This window comes from Pan paniscus, chromosome 2 (assembly GCF_029289425.2).
Source record: "Pan paniscus chromosome 2, NHGRI_mPanPan1-v2.0_pri, whole genome shotgun sequence".
NCBI classification, from domain to species: Eukaryota; Metazoa; Chordata; class Mammalia; order Primates; family Hominidae; genus Pan; species Pan paniscus.
This window is the reverse complement of record NC_085926.1, coordinates 26,648,308-26,670,683: the sequence shown is the minus strand read 5'-3', so window position 1 is coordinate 26,670,683 and position 22,376 is coordinate 26,648,308. Positions and strand designations below refer to the sequence as shown.

At 38.3% G+C, this 22,376-nt stretch overlaps 1 protein-coding gene across 6 annotated transcripts in view; it reads right to left on the bottom strand.

Moving 5' to 3' along the window:
* Window positions 1-5,623: 5,623 nt before the first annotated feature.
* The window catches only part of LRRC3B (leucine rich repeat containing 3B), an 87,179-nt gene continuing 70,426 nt past the window's right edge, over window positions 5,624-22,376 (bottom strand). For all 6 annotated transcript variants that reach the window (XM_034955995.4, XM_034955996.4, XM_063602736.1 and 3 more), the window contains one exon: window positions 5,624-6,873. In XM_034955995.4, the coding sequence (XP_034811886.1) occupies window positions 5,934-6,713 (780 nt within the window). In that variant the 5' untranslated portion in view covers window positions 6,714-6,873 and the 3' untranslated portion in view covers window positions 5,624-5,933. The remainder of the gene's footprint in view (window positions 6,874-22,376) is intronic.

Below are 22,376 nucleotides of genomic sequence, written 5' to 3'. Positions count from 1 at the left end.
GATTTCAGAGCTGGGCCTAAAGGGATGGGTATAAAAAAGGGATAAACCATAGTGGTCCCCAAACACCAAGCTCTGCTAACTAGCTGAGTGAGCTAAGACTTGCTTTGTTCTTTAGAACCTCACTTCCCTCTTGTGCAAATTAAGAAAAATGTCTTTCCCTATCCTCCTCCACTTATCATGTCTTAAGATGAGACTTCATAAAACGAAAGGACTAGGCAATGTGACATTGGTGGAGCAAAGGGCTTTGCAGATAGCTAACTGGCTCTGCTCTTGCAGGATGCTTTCTAAGTTTTAGTTTCCTTATCTGTAAAATGAGAAAAATAATATCTACTTGATAATAAATGTTGTGAGAACTAGGAAAGATGGAAACAGAATCTTGCACTATGCCAAATAAATGATAACCATTGTTAGGGAAAGGTGGAATTATTTGATAAGAGATTCTTTATCTGTGGCTTATGCACAGGATTCCTCAGTTCATGTGAATATAAAAAGTCTTGTTAATGGTGAAGTGCTGAAAATATCAGTTTAAGTCAGTCCTGTTTGTCCTCCTAAAGACTTACTCCAGGCAACACTTTTCCGAGATTTTCTTCTTCCTTTCTCGTATCTCATTCACCTCTTCTCACAGCAGTTGGCTCCTGTGGGAGCCCAAGAACTGGCAGGGCTGTCTGTGGGAGTGAAAGACTTTGAGGGAAGACCAGCATCTTTTAGACATTTTCCTTCAGAAGAAATGCAGACAATCCCAAGGAAGCCGGCTTTCTGTGAATTAACCTCATCCTACTCCCCATGGGTCATTTTCTTTGGAAATCTATTCAACAGTCGATGTCATTAGCACAACAGATTGCTTGTTAATTCTTGGACCAACAGCCAGATTTCAGATTGCCTTTTGTTTTACAAACTCTTCTTTGTAAGAAAATAAAAATAAAACGAATAAAACAAAAAAAAAAATGAGGTTTTGGTTCCAACCCCAGAGAGACCCACAATGTATTCATTTCAGGCCTAGCTTTTGAGGTCAGATCCAGAGAACTCCTGCCATTTGGATGCCTGGACATCTACAGGGAAAGAAAAAAAAATACGTCGATTCTTTTTTGTAAATGGTAAGCAAAATGCAGAACATTTTCCAGCCAAAGAAGAAATACAACTTACGAAATTGATCAACTCAGTTGCCACTAGTGAGTGACAAGTGTAAATGTTTGCACTCAACTTGGAGACAGCCTTAAAAATATATCTAGTAATTTCCCCAGAAACCTGAAACTTAGGCCATCCCTAGGCCAAATTTGGCAGGTACACTTTGTTTTCAATGTTTCCAGCATCTGTTTTCCTGATGTTTTCAGAACCCAATTCCATGTTACCCCAATGTGCATGCAGACACACACACACACACACACACTCACACACATGGTTCTTAAGTGATCCTCACTAGCTTCTTGTTCTTTTCCTATTGAAGAGATTATAGCCATAAAACTAGTGGCTTTCCTTTTTACTGTCATCCACCAATGAAACCATGAGACTCTATGTTCACCTTGTGGCCTCTACAGCATAATTTCCCTGAGTTGGATGAAAAAGTCTTGGACCTTGAGGAGTGCCCCTGGCTGAGGGTATGTAGCCCACTAAGTCATTTGGCACATTTGGGACCATCCATATCATGAGTGTGGGCAAATGTGGGATGAGGAATGCAGATCTTCCTTTTTTTTTTTTTTTTTTTTTTTTGCGAATTCTGATTCACCTATTTGGACTTCAGAATGAGTTGGACAGGACATTTACAAATGTGTGGTAATTGAGATTGCCTCTGGTTTGCTTTGTCTGGGTCAGACCCAATCAACTTGACAGATGAGTGATACCACTTTGGGAAGCCAAGCTGACAAGAGCTCTGGAAATGGAGAAGGGCATCATTTATGAACAGTCATTCTCCTCCTGCCAAGCAGGGATGCACTCGATCACTTGTGGTTTATGTTGTTACTCAAGGAAACAAATGCTAATCAACTCTCCCTCTCCAGCAACTTGCACCAGGATTATTTTCTCCATCTCTCCACTGGGAAGCCAGGTCATGCTCAACATGGAGCATGTTATCTGGGGTCTATTTTAAAAGGCAAACTGATCTCCTCATCCTATCTTGAAAGAACAAGAGGGTTTTTGGAATCATAAATTTTCTTTACTATGACTCTGTGACAATGTGGGAGCCTTACATGCCTTTTGAATCCTCAAGGAAACTTGCTGATGGCCAGTGACATTTTCATGGTGTATATTGTTATGTTATTGTTTCTTTGTTGATTGGGAAACAATTTATCAAGAGAGGAAATTAGTGTACTTTAAGGGATACTGGTTGGGGAACGTGAGGACACGGGTGCTAATCTGCAAGCCTGCAAGGGTTTCAATTTCAACACCTGTAAAATAAGTAGGTAAGCTCATCCCTAAGACTCTCCCAGCCCTAACAATCTAGGAATTCACCTAGCTGTAGTAACAAAAACATTTAATTAAGCAGAATTTTCCACTTCCTGCCTCTGCCAGATAGATGAGAGAACTTACTATACGAATTGAAAGTATTAAGCCAATAAGAAAAACCTACCCACATCTGAGACTGCCTTATGTTTGTTGATGTCAGGACAAGAGTTATTGTGAAGAATCAGAGAAGGACGTAAAAAAGAACAATGCGTACCTGGCAGATTTTGTATATCATTGCATTACAATTTGCCAAAGTGTTCTTGAAAGCTAAATCTTCCATTACATAACTTTTCATTACTTTGTTAAAAATGTTCCAGTTGGGTTGGCATGTTTTCCGATTTTCCTTGCTCCAAAGATAAGCACATTGTCAAAGATTAGAGTAAAATTCCTAGGTATTTCTGAATTTAAAAGGTTGGGGTTAAGAAAGAGATGCCAAAAGAGAAGGCTGAGAAAAGAAGCGTTATTTAAAATATTTAGAAGGTAAGATAGAGGTAAGATAGTATGTGCCTTGGATAATGAGTTGACAGTTAATTTCAAAAACCTTACAGTCCCAAAATAGGTAGCTCTCCATCTGCAAGGGTTTGGAAAATTAAGGGCCAAGCTGGGATCAAAACTGAAGCATGCATGTTGGGCCTTTTTCTGTGCAGACTTGAGTCTTAGTTCTTTTCACTCATTGGCAGCATATACTATTGGCCTTGGGGGACGCAGCATTCCCACAAGCTGGCAGGAAGAGCGCTTCTTCTCAATTCTGATCACAAATGGGTGCCATAGCCTGGTATTTATTTTAAAATAAAGAAACAAACAAAAGAATTAATTTTCTCCTCCAATGGCTTATACATGATTCATGGCAACCGAACTTAAAGGCTTTTTTTTTAAAAAAGCACTTAAGGTGCTGTTAACTAAAAATCTACACATGGAATTCAGGCAGGAGAATTATTAACCTATGACACACCTCTCAGCTCTATGTATATGGAGAATTTCAAAGTGAATATGTGGAAATTTAACTTTCCTGCATCTGAACAAGGATATAACTATGCTTACAAAACTTTTCAGAGATTTTTGCTTTACAAGTACTTTTACTTGAATAACACAATTGACCATTGGGAAAATAAGCTCCCATTAGTGAAGACAAAGATTATTTTGGAAGCAGCAGCCTGGAATGGATTATCTTATTTGTGAAAGTTCTCTAAAATGAACGTGACTCATACACTCAAATAAATACAATTAATTTACCTTTTTAAAGGGTTGTCTTAGCAAAGCCTTGATTTTCCTATTCTTTAGGAAAAAATATGTGTATTTCAGTTCAGTTGGGCATCTTTTCTAGAGTACCCGAAGAGATATATTATACTATTGTCCTCCAGGGGGCGATAAATCTTCAGCAAAGCTTCAGTCTCACTGGAAAAGTGAATTCTCAATTCAGTTCGTAAAAGCAGACAGTCTGGCTTCCTTCTTGCTGGGATGCAGGAATTCTTGGGCCTATATCCTGAATTTTACATCTAGGAGTTACCTCAGGCTTCTAGACTAGATCTAACACTTTTAGCAAGTTTGGTGGGGTTGGGGTGAAAAGCCCATGGCCCTGGGGTGTGTGTACCATGAGCAGAGCCTGGCCACAGTGCTCTGCATGCCTCGCCACAGGTCCTGGATTAGCTGACCCTGATTGTCCCTTGCAATAAATAAACATTTAAAGAGACTATTGCTGCCTAGGACCCCTAGGGCTTTCCGAGAGCAGAAATATTAGGCCCAAAGATACCCTAACTTGGGTTGGAGAAGGCTAAGTGTCTCAAAATGGCAGAGGTTCCCTCTTACCTACATAAATCTCACAAAGGGCTATTTTTGTGCTATTTGAAAAATAAAACCATCATGTAGGAGGCTGCAAAACTCTAGGTCTGAGGAATCAGCAACTTTAGGTAGTAAAGTTGATGACCATAAGGCAGCACAGTGGATAAAAGGTTCATAGGTTCTGGAGTTGACAGACTGGGTTTCAATGCCTGCTATGCTTACAAACTCTGTATTAATTACTTAACTCCTGTGTCTCTGATTCTCATTCACAAAAGACTGTCTCATAGGGGAGTTTGTAAGGATTCATTAAGATATTCCAAAGAAAGTACTTGGTGCATAGTAAGTGTTCCATAAATGCCATCAGTTCTATTATTCCTTAGTCTGGAACTGAGATCTCTACTATATAGTTCCAGCCTTGTTTCTCACTTCTTTGCATGGACTCCTTCATCCCAAACACCTCCCTATATGGTATCCCTCTGCTTCTTCTATCTTCCTTGTCTACATCATCACCTTATGAGATCCCACCCAAGTTTATCTGTAATGGTACCTTAAAACCAATAACTTCCACACAATTCCCTACTCTCAAGAACCAAAGGTGCTTTCTCCTATCTCTGGCCAATGACAAGGACACAATATCTTGATTGTATGACAGATGCCAGGAGTATATATATTTTAAAACTCATAGAACTGTGTACTTAACCTAGGTGCTTTTAACTATAAACCAACTCAGTAGGAAGGTAATGTGAAGACCTTTCTTTGGAGACAGAAAGATCTGATTCAAATTTAAGTTCTAATACTTTCTACCTGGCAACTCAATGAATCTCTCTTACTTGAAGTTTTTTTCCTATGTAAGTAGAGCAGCTGTCACTTTCTTCTCTTGTTGTGAGAGTTTACAGACACAATAATAGCATAAAAATGCCTCTCACAGTGCTTGCACCCTGTTGATGCTACATGATTACGAGGACCTTCCTCCCTAGCATAACCATTTCTGTATTTGTCACACACACCTCAGTCCACCAGAAAGTAATCTTGAGTACAGGCTATGTGCTGTCTTTTTTCTTTTCCATTTTGTCCAGCATAGAGCAAAGGTACAATAAGTATTTGGATTCAATAGCTAATTATATCTATTTTTGAAGAGTAAATGCCAAAAGGCATCCTGACTTAAGCCTCTGAAGGATGCCACACTTGTGTATAACCACCTAGTAAAGCTCAGTATTTTAGAGTCTGACAGACACTTAACTCGGCCAGTAATTCAGCTATGGCTCCCCAGTGTACAGTAGGGCTTAATAACACATTTTTTCATTGTGATAGTTCTTTGAGTTCATAAAGGTTGTCTGTTTTTCTTTAGAGCAAGTAGAATGACTATACTGTTTTCTTGACCAATAAGTCACTCTGTTTTCCATGGTTCAAAGTTAAGCTTTTATTTGCTTTTAAATTAAAAAAATAAATTTCATTATTAAATAGTGAGATGGATCTAACTAATGTTCAGATAGTAGCTTACTCAGAAATATACCATCGGGGGTACAATTAAGGGGTGGATCACCTAAACTCAAATTATTTATGTTGTAGTGTTTGTTAAAAGTTCAGCAGTGGCGTAATTCAAAAGAAACTGAAATACAAAGTTTCAAATGTTTACAATGGATGGGAGAAGTAAACCACTTATTTCTACTGCAATCGCAAACTACTTTCTTTCTCAATGCCAGTCAGTTTGGACACTATACCACAGTGCTAATATCATCAGGTTCATCTGCTTTCTTTTGCCTGCTTGGCAGGGATTTCAAGTATTCGAGGTGTCTCCGGGCATCCTCCTGATTTTGCCTCACATAATATACCACATATGAGATCACCATAGTGAACCAGCCAAACATGGTGACCAGCATGGCATAATCGGTAGTTTTTTTAGGGAGGTTACAAAGGTCAGCGTCGTTGGCAGCATTGAGGAATGGTCTGCCAGCATGTTCATCCAACACGGACGTTTTACAGATCACGTTGTGGGCTGTCTCATGATTGGACGCCATGCTCCTCAGAACTTGCTGTAGAGTACAGTCGCAGTGCCAGGGGTTGTTGGCAATTCTGGCCCTGGCCTTCAGGTTATTGAAGGCATTTTTGTGCACACTTTGAATCCGATTGTCGGACAAGTCCAGAGTCTGCAAGGTTTCAGCTACTCCTTTGAAGGCATGCTCATCGATAAACTCAATGCCATTTTTGGACAGGTTGAGAACTCTCAGTTGATGGAGGTCCTTAAAAATTTCATTGGGAATAGATGTGATCTGATTGGAGTCCAGATACAGTAAGACTGTTTCAGGAGGAAGATCTCTAGGTATTTCCTTGAGATTTGCATTGCTACAGGTGACATTTAAACCCCCAGAGGAAGAACAAAGACAGCCCTTGGGACACATACTGGCAGAATGAAAGCACAGTATCATAAGAACAAAACTTTGTAGGAGGAGACACATGGAGAGGGAACGGGTTAACCACAGGTCTACCAGATTCATGCTGGAATGTCAGCATAATCACGAGCCCATTCCTCATTTACTCCAACAAGCGTGGTAATGGTTCCAGCCCTGTCCACACTTTTGATTTCCTTCTTGCGTGGTTCAAAAGGCTGCAGCTAACACATGTGTCTCTTCATTATTTCTTTCCTTGCTTGGGCACCTAAAGGAAAGGGAAATAGATGCAATTAGTTCCTTTGCAAAGGGAGGTACATTGTAATTAAAGGTGTTCTCAGGTGTCTGGCATTCTGCTTGAGCAGGGGGGTTAGTTATGCAGGTAATTTCCATCAATGCCACTGGGAGTTATCTGCGAAATGGGAGTCTCCTGTTCAAATCCCAGGTGCTGGGGGAGAGAACTGTGAACATATGAAGATATTTCTGAATTCTGTTGCCTGGTTTTCAGTTGGATAGAATGAGAACAAATACTCCCTATTTCTCTGCTGCTCTCCACATCCTGGACCCCTTCGAATTCTACAGAAATAAAATTTAATTATGTCTCTCACCCTTTCTGAGATAACAGATGCATTAATGTAATTTAGTCCTGCACTTGGGCAGCAATGAGAAGTAATACCAATATTTCATGGTTAATGACTATAGACAGGGATATCTGTCATGGCTTTTGAATGGATGCCCAATTTGGAATATTGTCTCTAAAGAAACATCTTACTTGAATTAAGAAAATAATGCATTCCAACAAAATATTGCTAGAGGCTGACAACCAAGAACCTCCAGGATAGTTGGCTTCCTTGTGACCTCTTTAAAGTACATTATACCTGGGAGGATGCTTTTAACTGAATTTCCAGAGGATCCTCTCTCTCTTTTCTAAGGACCATATCCCCTTCCCAATAAATGCTTAAATATGGCACACACCTACATGACTTTTTTATATAACAAGAGAATTAAGAAATACTGTCTTTGAAGACTTCCCCAATAGACTTCACTCTCCATATCTTGCATGTTGCATACATATACTGTTTGTGTTGGCAGGGGCTACAGAAATTGCAAAATTAAGTGATGAACAAATTTATGAAACTTACTCGACAGCAGAATTTATGAAACTTACTCGACAGCAGACAGCAGAGATAAGAATATAAGTTAACTCTCAAAATTACCCTTTAATATAGAGAAGAAAGCACACATCTTTGGGACCAGTTCACAGAGGAGACAAGTGGATCCCAGAGAGATGAGGTTACTTACCCAAGGTCAAACAAACAGATTGAGGTGTAGAGACAGGACTCAAGCCAAAGTCTTTGTTCTGACTCATTAATATCAAAACTCTTTCCACTATCCACACACTCTCTTCCAGTCTCATCTACTCTATAAGTATCCAGCAAGTATTGCTTATTGTGATTTCTGATGCTGTTATGTTGCAGCCCTATCTTTTATGCTATGAATACTGTTCCAAGTTGAGGACCCCATGGAGCTCAAGTGAGGGGTCCCTCTGCATTTTGTAGGGAACCCATGCCTGACTTAGAAGATTCCCTCCCAGGATCTAAGAAACAAGAAGAGCATTCACTCCTCTTACAGCAGTGGACAACAAACAACTTTCTGCATGAGCAACTAATGACTTTCTGAAAACTTATCTTTTATGAAGATCCCAGATGGATAAATACGAAGGGAAATGACTCCAAATGTTACCAAACTCACAGAAGAGAAGATTAACGTGAGCTGAAAACATAATGATCTGGATTGTTAATCATGGAAAAAATGAGATTAGCAACAGCAGAATGGAGCAGACGTGCCTTTGGAAAACTGAGTCCCTTAAATACCAGAGAATGCTAAAGAGAGACCCTAAGCTTACTAAGCCCTCCATCAACAGATCATTTCATTGGCAATGAAAGTGTCCTCCCTTGCATGTTTCCCTTCAAAACTGTATTGCATGGCACTTGGGGACTCTAGGAATCTAGATGGGAAAGAAAAAAAATAAACAAACAGGTGTGGAAGGGAAGAGAGGAGACAGAGGAGTAGAAGGACAAGGCAAAGAATTCTAGGAAAAGGGCATGAGAAAAACACAGGAGATAGAAGAAATTAATGTAATTGAAGAAAATAAAGGGAGTCCACATCAGCCAAGTGATTTCCATCCATTGAGTATAAGCAACCAGCCTAAAACATGCTGAAAGATGAGAAGCCTTTTCTGGAGGACACTTCATATTTCTCTTGGGATTCATTAAAGGAGTTTGGCATAGAAAAGAAGTGTTCTCTATTCAGAGTACAAGCTCCATGACGGCAGAGGCTTGTTTCTGCCTCTTGCAGAGACAACAGTAAGCAATTAAAAAGTAAAAAGTACACTGAGTTTGTATATCAGCTTTATTTATTTATTATTTATTTAATTTTTATTTTTTGAGATGGAGTCTTGCTCTGTTGCCCAGGCTGGAGAGCAGTGGTGTGATCTCGGCTCACTGCAAATCTCTGCCTGCCAGGTTCCAGCAATTCTCCCACCCCAGCCTCCCGAGTATCTGGAACTACAGGCACACACCACCACGCCCAGCTATTTTTTTTTTTTTCTGTACTTTTAGTAGAGACAGGGTTTCACCATGTTGGCCAGGCTGGTCTTGAACGCCTGACCTTAAGTGATCTACCTGCCTCGCCTCCCAAAGTGCTAGGATTACAGGTGTGAGCCACTGCGCTTAGCACAGTACGAAATTGGTAGTAAAATTTCAATGCTTTTTAGCCATAGTTTTAGTTACTATTATTATTCTCGGATACATTCCCAACACCCAGCATAGTGCTTAGCATATAGTGAGGACTAAATAAATATGTTATATGAATAAAGCAACAAAATATTGAAGAGTCTAGGTATGCTTTTCCTTCTCCATGGCAATTATTTTTATAAATATTTTAAACATAAACATTGGCTCATCAAATGTCTACTGGTCTTATATGGAAACATAGTGGACTTTGGAAAAGTCATATATGTTCAGGCTCCTAGGAGATGGAAAGAAGAATGGAACTCTTCCTCAGCAGGCTTCTTTATACTTAATCAGGGTTTCTCCAGAATGATCAGTCCAATGGTCATGGTCACATATAAGAAATGTTTAGGACACAGGTTGAGTTGAGTTCTCTACTCAGATTGCAGTCTTTCTTGAGATGGAATCCATCATATCCCAAATGGTCTACCTGTGAACTGGATGTAATGCTTGTGAACTGGATGTAATGCTTGTTAGGAGTACAAATACAGAGCACCCCTTGCTTTCAGAGGAGTTGGACTTGAACTAAGTGTTTCATTTTCTCTCTATTATGTTTGTTTGATAAAAAGAGAATAAAATTTTCTGGGATTGGCTATATTGCTGAGCTACTGTGACTCAGCCTCTAGAGCCATCACCCCCAGCCAGAATAAAGTGACAAAAGATGCAGGATGTAGAGAGCTGAGCCCTGGGATGCTGCTGTGGTTTGAATATGTGGGTCCTTCCTTCACATATTGTGATATCTATATCTAAATCTAATCCCCAGTGTGAGGATATTTGGAGGTGGGGCCTTTGAGAAGTGATTAGGTCATGAAAGCAGAGCCATCACGAATGGAGTTAGTGCCCTTATAAAAGAGGCCCCAGAGAATTCTCTCATCCCTTCTGCCATGTGAAGAAACAGAGAGAAGAGAGCCATCAATAAGCCAAGAAACAGGATCTCACCAGAAACCAAATCTTCTGGCACCTTGATGTTGAGCTTTGCAGGCTCCAGAACTGTAAGAAATAAATTTCTATTGCTTTAGCAGTGCAAAAAGACTTAGATGTCCAGGATGTAGACAGCAAAGCCAAAGGTATCAAGTCAAGGTCATCTTCACCAGGGAGGATGGAAGAGCTGCTCTCCACTCTATGATACTGGTTCTGTAGTTTCCAAAGGGATTATCAGTTTGACATTGCTTTATATTACTAGCTAGGTCAACAGTGGCTGTTGGAAAAGGAAGGTATGAGGACATGTGCCTCAGAGAAAAAGGGGTGGATATTCTTCTGACATTGGTTATCATCCAGCAGAATACAGGGCTAAAAAGCTTGGAAGCCTAAAACTCCCTTAGCTTGAAAGCCTAAAACTCCCTCCTGCTTTGATTGAATCACAACTACACACAAACCCAAAGCAGTAAACAAGCTATGCTGCTGGGCAAGAAGAGTGCCTTCCTACTAACTTCAGAATGAGTGGTTAGAACATAAAGAAGGGCCTGGGGTCACACTGGTAATGGCAAAAACAGCAACAGCAATACTGCCTGTCTTTCTGATAAGGAATAAGACCCATTAAAGGGACGGACCAAGTTAAACAGCATCTTTCCTCCCTCCTAACTCCCCCTCTGCAAATCTCGACTCACTGGACTACCCTGTCCCCATCTACTCATTCCCTTTAACTACGTCTGGGTCAAGCAGAAGCCGTAATATTTCTGGATGTGGTGTTTAAGTATGCACTGCACCCCAAAGGAGAATTACTTTATCCAGACTCATATTTCGCTCATATTTTCTTGCCATCCAGGTTACTGCGCATCAGCAGTTAATTCTGGGATTGGGTGGCAACCATCAAATACCATTTCCAGAAGAAAAAAACCAGTGCATTTAACAGGATGTTCATTCACTGAGAAGACAGGCCATTCAGTGGCTGACTAACAACTGTCTTTCTGCTTATTTCTTTCTTTTCATCATTAAATGATAGGAACATTCAGAGATTCTAACCCAAAAGCTTTTATTAACCCTTCTGAGATAAGTGAGTGTACCAATTCACAGAGAAATACCAGATACACCAGTTTCTTCCAATTATAGTCTATGCAACTCTATTACTAAACAGCAGAATTTGATTAAAAAGGAAATAGATAGCAAAACAGGAAGGGCTTTTAATTTAAAACATAAAATTCAAATCAACAGGGAAAAACCCTCATACATTTAATTATTTAAAATTTAAAACTTCTCTATGGCAAAAAGTTAAGGTCATAAGCAAAGTCAAAGAACAAATGACAAAACAAAAGGCTGATTATTTTAATACACAGAAAATCCTTACAAAAGAATGATAAACTAATTTAAAAAATGGAGAGCTGGGTGCAACAGTACACACCTATAGTCCCTGCTACTTATGAGATAGATTGAGGTGCAAGGATTATTTGAGCCCAGAAGTTTGAGTTCAGACAGGGCAACATAGCAAGACCCTGTCTCTAAAAAATAAAAAGAAAAAGAAAAAAAGCAGAAAAGAAAAATGGATGGGAAAATAATATACATAAATAGCAATGTATATGATGTATACAAAATAAACAATATAAAAAGATTCTTGATCTCACTGGCAGTAAAATAAATTCAGGTTAAAGTACTTATCATCTAGATTAAAATTAGGCATAGTATTTAGTGTCAATAAACATGTTAAGAACAAAGCATTCTCAAACACTTGATAAGAGGATAGATGGTGCACTCTTGTCATACGAGCAATTTGGGAATATCTATCAAAAATTTAAAATTGAAGAATAAGCTGTTGATGATATAAAGATGTCCAAAGATTACCCTAAAGAGCAGCTCAAAAAAAAGCAAATACTTATAATATAATCACATTTGTGTAGATTTTTTTAAAGAAGATAAATATGTAAGTATAAATATGAAATTAATATGTTTACATATGCATAGATCACTTCCAAAAGGGTATATCAGAAACTATTAGTAATGGTTAACTCCAAGTGAGTAGTGGAACTGAGGGGCTGTCAGGGGGAGAAGAGGAATTGCCTTTTTATTTTATATTCTTTTGTACGGTTTTAATTCCTGATGGTATAAATGTATATTTTATTTTACAATAAATATTTAAAAGATAATGCAAAAGGACTAAGATTAGCCAAAAAATGAACCTAAATTTAATGCCTCAGAAAGCAACTATTCAGTGCATGAAAGAGTTGAACAATGGTGGCCAAGATGGCAAAGGCAAATGAAAGAACAATGAATTATTAAAAGCAGTACATGTTTCATGATGAGAGACTGAATATACAAACGGACAGTGGCCACACCATATACAAAAATAGATCTCTGACGCACAATCTGCAGCAACTAGATCAGGAAACCAAACCACAATCTCTGTAGCAAACAGCCCAAATCAGCCAAGAACTGATTATTAACTGATAATTTTTCTAATTTTTGACCCTGCTTCCAACTTAGGACCAACCAAAGAACATGAAATGTACACCCCTAACCAATCATGTAGGCTGCCCTTCTTGTAGTTAGCCCACCTATAGCTTCCCCATGTCAACAGCCTTCAACCAGAACTCTCCTGAAGTCTTCCTTTTTTCCCACTATAATGCTTTTACACTCCTCTGCCAGCCTTTGAGTCTCTCTGTCAAAAGCAAGGGATGGTGGTTGCCTCTTTTGCTATAGGAAGCTCTGAATGAATAGCATTTGCTTATTCTCATTTGGGTGGTTTTTGTTTATTTTCACAAAACCTGAAGTTTGAGTACTTGATATCTTTAATGCAATATTCCCAAAATTAGTCTTATTGACTATCATAGAGCTTAGATATTATTTATTTATATGATCAGGTTATCCATAAAATAAGTGTGGGTTGCATAAACCATCAATACGTCTAATTCCTATGTATTTGTGACTAAAATAACTAGGAAAAGAGAGTTGGGACAGGGCTAATTCAAGTGAATAAATTGCATAAGTAATTTTTCCACTGCTGGTCTTTGGGATCATGTTTGGAGATAATAACTTCTTCATTCACATCTTTAGGACTGAGTTCTGCCATGGACTTTAGTTCTCCATTTCCATTCTCAACCATCTACTACAGGAAGAGTTCATCAGGGCCTCAACTTTGCATACCCAAAAGTAAAATCATAATTTTACCCTCAGCTTTACCCAATGACTCCCGCCTCCACTGTAGACCACCCTGTCTTCCCTCCTGATTTCTTGAAGTTTTTTTCTGTTCTCCATTCTACATGTCCCTTGCTTTGCATTCTCATGGCCTCTTTCCTAATTCAGATCTCCAACATCCTGTTCTGAAAGAGCAAAAGCCTCCTTCCTGAATTGTTGGTGTCCAGTCTCTGTGCTTCCATCCTTCTAATGTCAGGTTAAAGTAACACTCTTAACCACATCATCCTGCAGGTCAAAAAAGCCCTAATGACTCCCGATGGTTCATAACAATCTCCTTTTACAGTTGTATCTCCCACCATGTTTTCGTACACAGACACAGAAACATGAATTCAACAAACAGCTCAATGAGGAGAAAACTGATGATGAATGGCACTTCGTTCCACAAATATGAGATTTATCAGAAACCAATCCAGCTGAAGATCTCTACACTGTAGAATAGCTTTCCTGATTTAAAATCCAATTATAAAGTTCTGGCCCATGAGCCATTTAGGTGGCTCATTAATAACAACAGCTGTGATCCTTTAGTCAAGGATATGAACTGACAAGGCAGACAGATGCATGAAGAACAGAGAATATTTTCATTTAAAAAGAGAATAATCTAGTAGCAGATCCAGAACTGTTTAAGGCAAGGAACTCTTGCAATCTCCAAACTCTCCTTTCTCTAATATTCCAGGCTTTACTATATTATTTACTGTTTTCTACTTCATATTAAATACATCACTTTACCTTCTCTACTGCTAGACCATGAGGTTCCAACAGGCAGGGTCACTGTTTTACCCATTTTACATTCTCACATTGCCCATGGTAAGAATTTAATAAACATTTATTTATTGAAATGAATTATCCATTCTCATTTCATTATAACACAGCTATCATTTGCTTGGCATTTATTACACATCAGGTATTTGTTAAGTGATGAATTCATCTAGCAGGATGGTAAAATTGAAATTCTGACAAGGTTCTTGGTTAAATGAATGTAGAGTTAAAAAGTTACCATATAACTTTTTTTGGAATTAAGGGGTTAAGTTACCATATAAAGCTTGGCTGACACATGTTCTGTGAGTCAATTTGTCCTTGCCCACTTTGAAAGTAAAACGGTCAAGAGGTACCTATCATGTCACCTTCCCAAGGAAAGGAGAAAGTTTAGTACATGACCCCTGGAGTTGGGAGGCAGAGTGTCTTGGAAAGAGAACCAGGTTAACCTGTTGTCTAGAGATGGAGTTGGGTGATGTTTCGATGTTGGGGTGAGCCTACACTCCCAGAGTTTGTCAATAAGGGATGGGAAACTATTTCCTATAGGTCAAATGCGGTCACTAGAGGGGAAGAGATTTTCATGGAGCGAGCATCTTGAGTCTTATTTCACTGTCCCATAGAATTCCTTCATAGAACAGAGGGACTCCAGCAACACAAAACTGTAGGGTAGATGCTTAGGTTTTGAGCAAGTGGCCATCTGAAACGAATCCACTGTCAGAGTCAGGGGAGCCACATGGGCGCAGGGCATGAAAGTCTCAGGAGAGAGAGACCTGAATCCTCTCATCCTATTAATTCTACCTCCTGAGCAGCTGCCACCCAGTTATGCTCACCTGGGGGTGGAGTGGAATGGAAGGCAGAGAAGAGAAATCAAGCCACTTACTAAATCCTCTTTCCCTTTGAGCCTGAAACAAAGGGAAGGGGAGAACAGTTAAATGAAATTCAGGGTTTTTGTTAATCTCTTAAACTATACATTTAAATGATCATGATTAATTTTTATTTTGGTTTAAATTAACTGAGTTTGTGACTTAAAATAATATTAGGACACTCTATTATCTAGGAGTAAGTACAACATTGTGGGGCTTACTAATGTTTGCATTCAGGGACTAGAAGAGAATGATCAGGAGGATAGAAATTAAAGGAACAGTAGAGGCAAGAAGGAAAGTTTCATTTTATACTGGTTACACATGTATCACCTCACCACAATTCTCACAAAACCCCTAAAAGGTAGTAATTGCAACCCTTGTACGGATGAACAAATTGAGGCTTAAAGAGGTTATATAACCCATTTATGGTAACTACAGCTAAATGACAGAGGCAAGAACTTAACTGAAGTCCTTTGGTTTCCAGAGCATGTGTGATCAAACATGGCACCATACACCATTTTACAGCTAAACTCTAATTTTTTTCCTTCCTAACTGGTCCCACTAAGATAGGAAACAAGGACCAAGATGGATTTTTAAATTAAGGGAAGTATACTTCCAAGTCAAAAGCTCTAAAATTATCCATTTGCCTTACATTCGTGAACTATTTTAGAAGCTTGTGGGGCAAGTTCACATGCATGCTTTCATTTGATTATCTCTAAACAGCACTGTCAATTACACATAGTGGACATTATTAGTCTCTATGTTAATACAGTAGAGGAACTCATAAAATGGAGACTCCTCAAAGCCATACAGCTGGTTAGCAGCAGGAAAGGACCTGCATCTCAGATATCCCCCAGAACAGGTCTCATTTAACATGCATTGGTTTCTATATCTCTTTTCCTGGCCACTTTTTATATGAATGTCTGTAAACACAAATGCTGAGTTTCAAATGCCTCACCAGCCCTCTGTTGACCTCTTTCTGCCAAATGTGGGAAAATCAAAGAGGGAGACAACCCCTTCTCCTGTTAGAATTTCTTAAAGGCCACTCTGATATAAAACTTCTATCAAAATCACATGAAATCCATTTGTTCTAGATCTCAGTCAGTTAAGGCACTACTTTTCCACTTTTGAAATCTATTTCACAAGATAAATCTTCAAGCAAACCCTCAATATATTGGGAAAGAATGGACTCTTCTGAATACATTAACTCCTTCCTACAAGATCTAGTGCTTATGGATCTTCAGAGTGGGTTTAGAAGTTCTTCCTATCAATGAATCCACTGGAAAAACAAACAAATACATTTTTAAAACCCACTTTTTATGAAACCAGCATTTATCCCTCTGTGGCTACTGAGCACAGCATAAAGATACCACGATGTCTCTGCTACATCCATATTTATTATGCAACATGCTGCAAGTTTATAGGGAGACTGAGTGGGAATCTATCCATCTTGGTTTCTTTCTGTTTCTCTACTATTATTTCACAGCAAATGCTTATGACATTTACAACGTGAGAGCTTTGCAAACTTTTAACATCTAATCTACATAAATGTAGGCTCTCCAAGATTCACCAGAGTCCAGGATAACTTGAAAGCTTCCTTTAGAAAGCCCTTACTTATGCTGAATTCAGTTGTACTTCTGAGTAAGATGAGTGTCACAATTTTTTTAAAAACATATCCTGCTTAACCCTGCTTTATCCTTCTTACAAAAGATGCTATAATAATATTCACTGGGTTGGTGGGAAAAACACAGGATTGAGATCCAAAATGAAGACTCAGAAACTGGATTCAAAGCTCAGCTTCCCAAGTAATGAATTTCAGGAATTTAGCACAACACACATACTTCCATCCCTTAGTTGCCCTAGGACTATGATCAATAATATCCACCTCATTGGTCTCACAGTTACAAGGAGACAATAAAATATGTGTGAAATGTGCTTCAAAAACTGTCAATGACCATTCAAAGATGATTAGGTTTAAAATTTAATTATTTTCCTAAAATATAAGATCATTCTGTCTTGAGGGTTTCACATTTCTTAAGTATAACTAATTAGGAAATGATTCTCACATCACATACAGTATTCATGCCAATACATATTTAACCCGAATCTAATCAAGAGGAAAGCATCAGACCAATTCACAACTTGAGGTATTTTACTAATCTGGACTTTTTGAAATTTCACTGAAGAAAAACAAAAAACAAAAATAAAAAATAAAACAAAATAACAATAAAACACAGGCTTTAGAACTGTTCTAGATAAAGAAAAAAGAGATGTCGCAACTGAAAACAATGCAAGAGATCAACTTCTGGATTTAAAGAAAATGCTAGAAAGGGACATTATTGGAACAACTGGGGGAAATTTGAATGTATACTGTATGTAAGGTATTATTGCATCAAATTTACGTTTCTTAAAATTTATCCTGATATGAGTAGAATGGAGGTAGTTGTTCTTAGGAGGCACATACTGAAGTATTTTGGGGTAAAGTGTCTTGACAACCGCAGCTGTCAAATTATTCAGCAAAAACGAAATATATCTGCCTATATATTGTGAGAAACAGTGATGGAAAAAATTTAACAATTTTAAAGGGATGGTGATGGATATATGTGTTCATTGTACCAATTTTTCAACTTGTCTGAAAGTTTCAAATTTTTCAAGTAAAAATTTGGGGTAGGGGAGATTCTACATCTTAACAAAAATCTTCAAGGGGAAGATAAGTCCTTTTTTGGTGATGCAAAAAAGTCTTAGGAATCCTAGATAGAGTAAGGCTTATCCCCTCAGAGTGATACAAAATGGAAACCCAAGGTGAAATGAGCAGTGATTCTCTGCAATTGCATTTCATGAACTCCAGGACTCCATTTCACTGCCCTATGAGACATGTGCAAGGTGCACTTGGTTTTAATTGGCCAATATGGAGATCACAGCTTGGCCACTAACTCATTGCATAATTTCTCTATCCTAGTTTTCTCATCTGAACATGAGGGTAATAAAAGTTCCACCTCACAAGGGTGAGATGAGGATTAAATGAGATAACACATGTAAAACATTTAGAATATCTGCTTTTACAAGATAAACTCTCAGTCAGAGTTACTGCTACTACCACTCCTAGTACTACTGCCACCACCACCACCACCACTATCATCATCATCTTACACTGATGTCTGCTATGACAATGTGGAGCCTTCCCCATCTTACACCTTGTCTTCTCTCTGCTATGACAATGTTTCTAAAGAGTCAATGATTTCATTTTATCAACTTTTTCATGTTATTCCAAGAGGGATCCACGTTCAGAGACATAGGTAAATCAGAATCATAGAATGGTAAAGAAAATGAACCATATAATGAGGGAAGAGGATGAAGAGCATAATTCTGATGGTGGCTAACATTTTGTGGGCACCTTCTATATACAAGGCACAGGGCCAAAAGCTTTACTTTAAAAATAGAAAGAAATTTTGCTCCCAAGATGCTTATACCTAGAGTCTTTGCACATCTGATTTAAATGCTAAAATGTGAGGGTTTTGGGGTGATACTTAGATGAGATTTTGTACTCTGAGTTGATGCTGTAATGAATTGAGAATTTGGGGGGATGTTTGAATATGATTAATATATTTTGCATGGAGGATGGATGTAAATCTTTCGGAATCAGAGGGTAGATTGTGATAAGCCAAAAATGGTCTAAAAATATCTAGGTCCTGATCTCTGGAACCTGTGAATGTTACCTTTTATGGAAAAAGAATCTTTGCAGATGAGATTAAATTAAGGATCTTGAGATGGAAAGATTATCTTGGATTAGCTGGATGAGCCCTAAATGTAATTTTGAGTGCTCTTATAAGAAGGATACAGAGGGAGATCTAACACAGAAGAAAAGGCAATGTAACAACTAAGGTAAGGATTGAAGTGATATAGCCACAAGTCAAGAAGTGCTGACAAGCTACCAGAAGCTAAAAGTTGCAAGCAATGGATTGTCCTTTATAGTCTTTGGAGTTAGTGTGGCCATACCCCCAAAATTGATTTTTTGTCCATTGAAACTGATTTCAGACTCTACCTCCAGAACTATAAGAAAATAGATGTGTGTTATTTTTAGCCACCAAGATTGTGACAATTTGCTACAGAAGCTATAGGAAACTAATACAGTAGTAAATGGAGAATAGAACTTGAAGTCAATTCTATCTGACTCCCCATTATGTGAGTTAAGAGTTTTTGCTGCAACTAAGTACCTGGCTTAACTCTGAGTTTCCTAGCAGCTAAAGACAGAAAACAAAAACATCAGATTACAAAATGGTTATTATCTAAAACAGTCAAAACAATTAGTTATTAGCAGAGATAAAATTTTTTCAAATTTTATCATTTTCAAAAAATCCTAGGAAAGAGCTGCCAAACAACGTCTTTAAGATTTCACTGATGACACAGATACATTCTTCTTTGGTCTTTTGCATACAGTGAAATCATTGATGTGTACAAGACTTTCTAAGCCATAGAAAGTTAAATTATGATCTAGGCACTGATGATGCAGATACATTCTTCTTTGGCCTTTTGCATACAGTGAAATCATTGATGTGTACAAGACTTTCTAAGCCATAGAAAGTTAAATTATGATCTAGGGATGATATTTACTAGAGGTCAGGATAAAACCAGGATGAGATAGAAATGTGGTGGAACAGGATAGTTAGTATGTCCCTCACAGTGAGGGGCCCACAGAATTTATTGTACAAACAAAGACAAGTCTAACAGTGAAAAGCAATGCTAGTGACAATTGTGCTGGGACAACAGGTTCAAGAAGGAACAGTCCCAGGCAAAATGGAACATGTAGTAACCTCACTTACAAACAGCATTCTGAAGAGTTAGGGGAGAGTCTGATCAAATTTACAGAATGCCATTTTAAAAGAAAATGTCAAGCCCTGAGACTACAACAAACCTCCATGCACAGATCATAGTCTTCCTAGACATCCACAGAGATTAGCCCCTGTAGGCTATTAATTTAAAATTTTACAAATAGCGCTAAAAAATATTTGAACTTTAAAAAATAAAAAAATGCATAATTCATACATGTAACACATCAAATATTTTGTTCTTCCAGGCCTTATATGTGTACACACGCATCATTTTACAGTTGCCATGTTAGCATAGGTAACAATTTTGTGTTTCTGTCTTTTTCAGGGTTGTAAATTGTCATGACTTTCATCATTTTAATGCCTGCATAGTACCTCAGTGAATGGGGTTATATGTTAGATCTATTTACACATTATTCTTTTGTTAGATATTTAGGTTGTCTCCCATGATTTGCTATCATAAATAATGTGAAATAAAATTATTCCATTCCTGGTCTACATCACTGAACAAGCCAGCTGATAACAAAATGGGAATACCTTTAAAATGAGAAAGGTTTGGTTACATCTGTGTTCTTGGCATCAAAGTTAAACTGTGCAGAGCTGTTCCATGGGAAGGTAACAGCCTGAGGAGGCTGAAATGCCCTCTCCTGGTTTTAGCCATTGTGGATTTTGGACATATAGGCATCTGATGAGAACCACTGTCTCAGTCCTTTCGCTCCCTTGTTAGAACAGAGCAGACCAGAAAGTCAGGGTCCTACTTTTTGGTCAAAAATATATATTTAAACACACATGTTTATCTACAGATTCTATAACATTTCTTAGAAACGGTCCACTATGTTTCCTAAGAAGAGACATTGGGGAAAAATAATGCCCTTTATGTGTTTTCTATTAGAAACGTAACTGTGCAAACACATGTATATAAACCTGTTTTTTTCAAACTGTCTGTTACAGCAAAAAAGAAAAATCAAGAAGTTTTTTTTGTTTGTTTGTTTGTTTGTTTGAGATGTTGTGTGGCTCCATCGCCCAGGCTGGACTGCAGTGGCGCGATGTCAGCTCACTGCAAGCTCCGCCTCCCGGTTTCACGCCATTCTCCTGCCTCAGCCTCCCAAGTAGCTGGGACTACAGGCGCTCACCACAATGCCCGGCTAATTTTTTGTATTTTTAGTAGAGACTGGGTTTCACCGTGTTAGCCAGGATGGTCTCGATCTCCTGACCTCGTGGTCCCCCCGCCTCGGCCTCCCAAAGTGCTGGGATTACAGGCGTGAGCCACCATGCCCAGCTGAAGTATTTTTAAAAAAATAGAATTAATCTAAATATTTGTCATAAAGAGATTGATTAAATAAATATGGTACATCAAAATGAATGAAGCAATCTGCAAATCCTGATAAAAAGTTGTCAAATACATATCACTGAGAGAAAAATTTGAATGTGTAATCCCATCTGTGTAAGGCAGAACAGAAGCATCTACACACACACACACACACACACACACACACACACACAAAAGCTTTAAAAGTTGTGGAAAAACAAGAACAAATTGATAATAGTTTTACCTTTAGGGGACGGTTCTGGGGGTTGATGATACTAAGGAGAATTTTTACTTTTTACCTTATATCATTTTCTATAGTCATAATTTTTCACCATGAGCACAGTCATAATAACAACTAAGCAACAAACAAAGAGATTGGCCAGGAGGCATTGATAGACAACCTATTCCGTGTTAAGTGCTATGGAAGATAGGAAAGTATATGAGACATAGTGCCTCTTCTTACCAGTGGAGCCACCCTGGACCGTTTAAACTTTCTTGTTCTCAACAAAATGTATAGAAATCATCCAGAACCTGAAGCTAGATAAAATCAAGTTCAACTTTCATTTCTGATACCAGCTAGGAGGTCTTGGACAGGCCAACTAATTGTTCCGCGTGTCAGTTTCCTCAACTAGAACTAAGAATAATGCTTATTTCATTGATTTCTGATGTGGTTCTGATAATGATCGTCCCACAGTAGATGCTTGGCAAATATTATTAGCTCTGAATACACCTTCAAAGGGATCAGAATCACATTCACATTTTCCAGGGGTTCTATGGAAAGTTAGGTGTCTGAGAGTTCTACAAATGAATATTATGACGTCATAAGTCTGAAAAACACTCTTTCTGAGACTCACAATGGATATCAGCCTGTTAAAGGTTCTGACAGTTGCAGTAAAGTATTTATTAACCCAGATTGTCCCAAATATATTCGGCTCCCTGCTGAAGGCGTCCCCAGGTCTTCTTATTTTTATAGTGAAATCACCCATAGAATAAAACATTGCTATTGATAAATTAATACATTCAGATTGAAATGCACAACATTTCATACTACCTCTACTACTACAATTACTACTACCAATACATTCACACTTTACCTAAATATT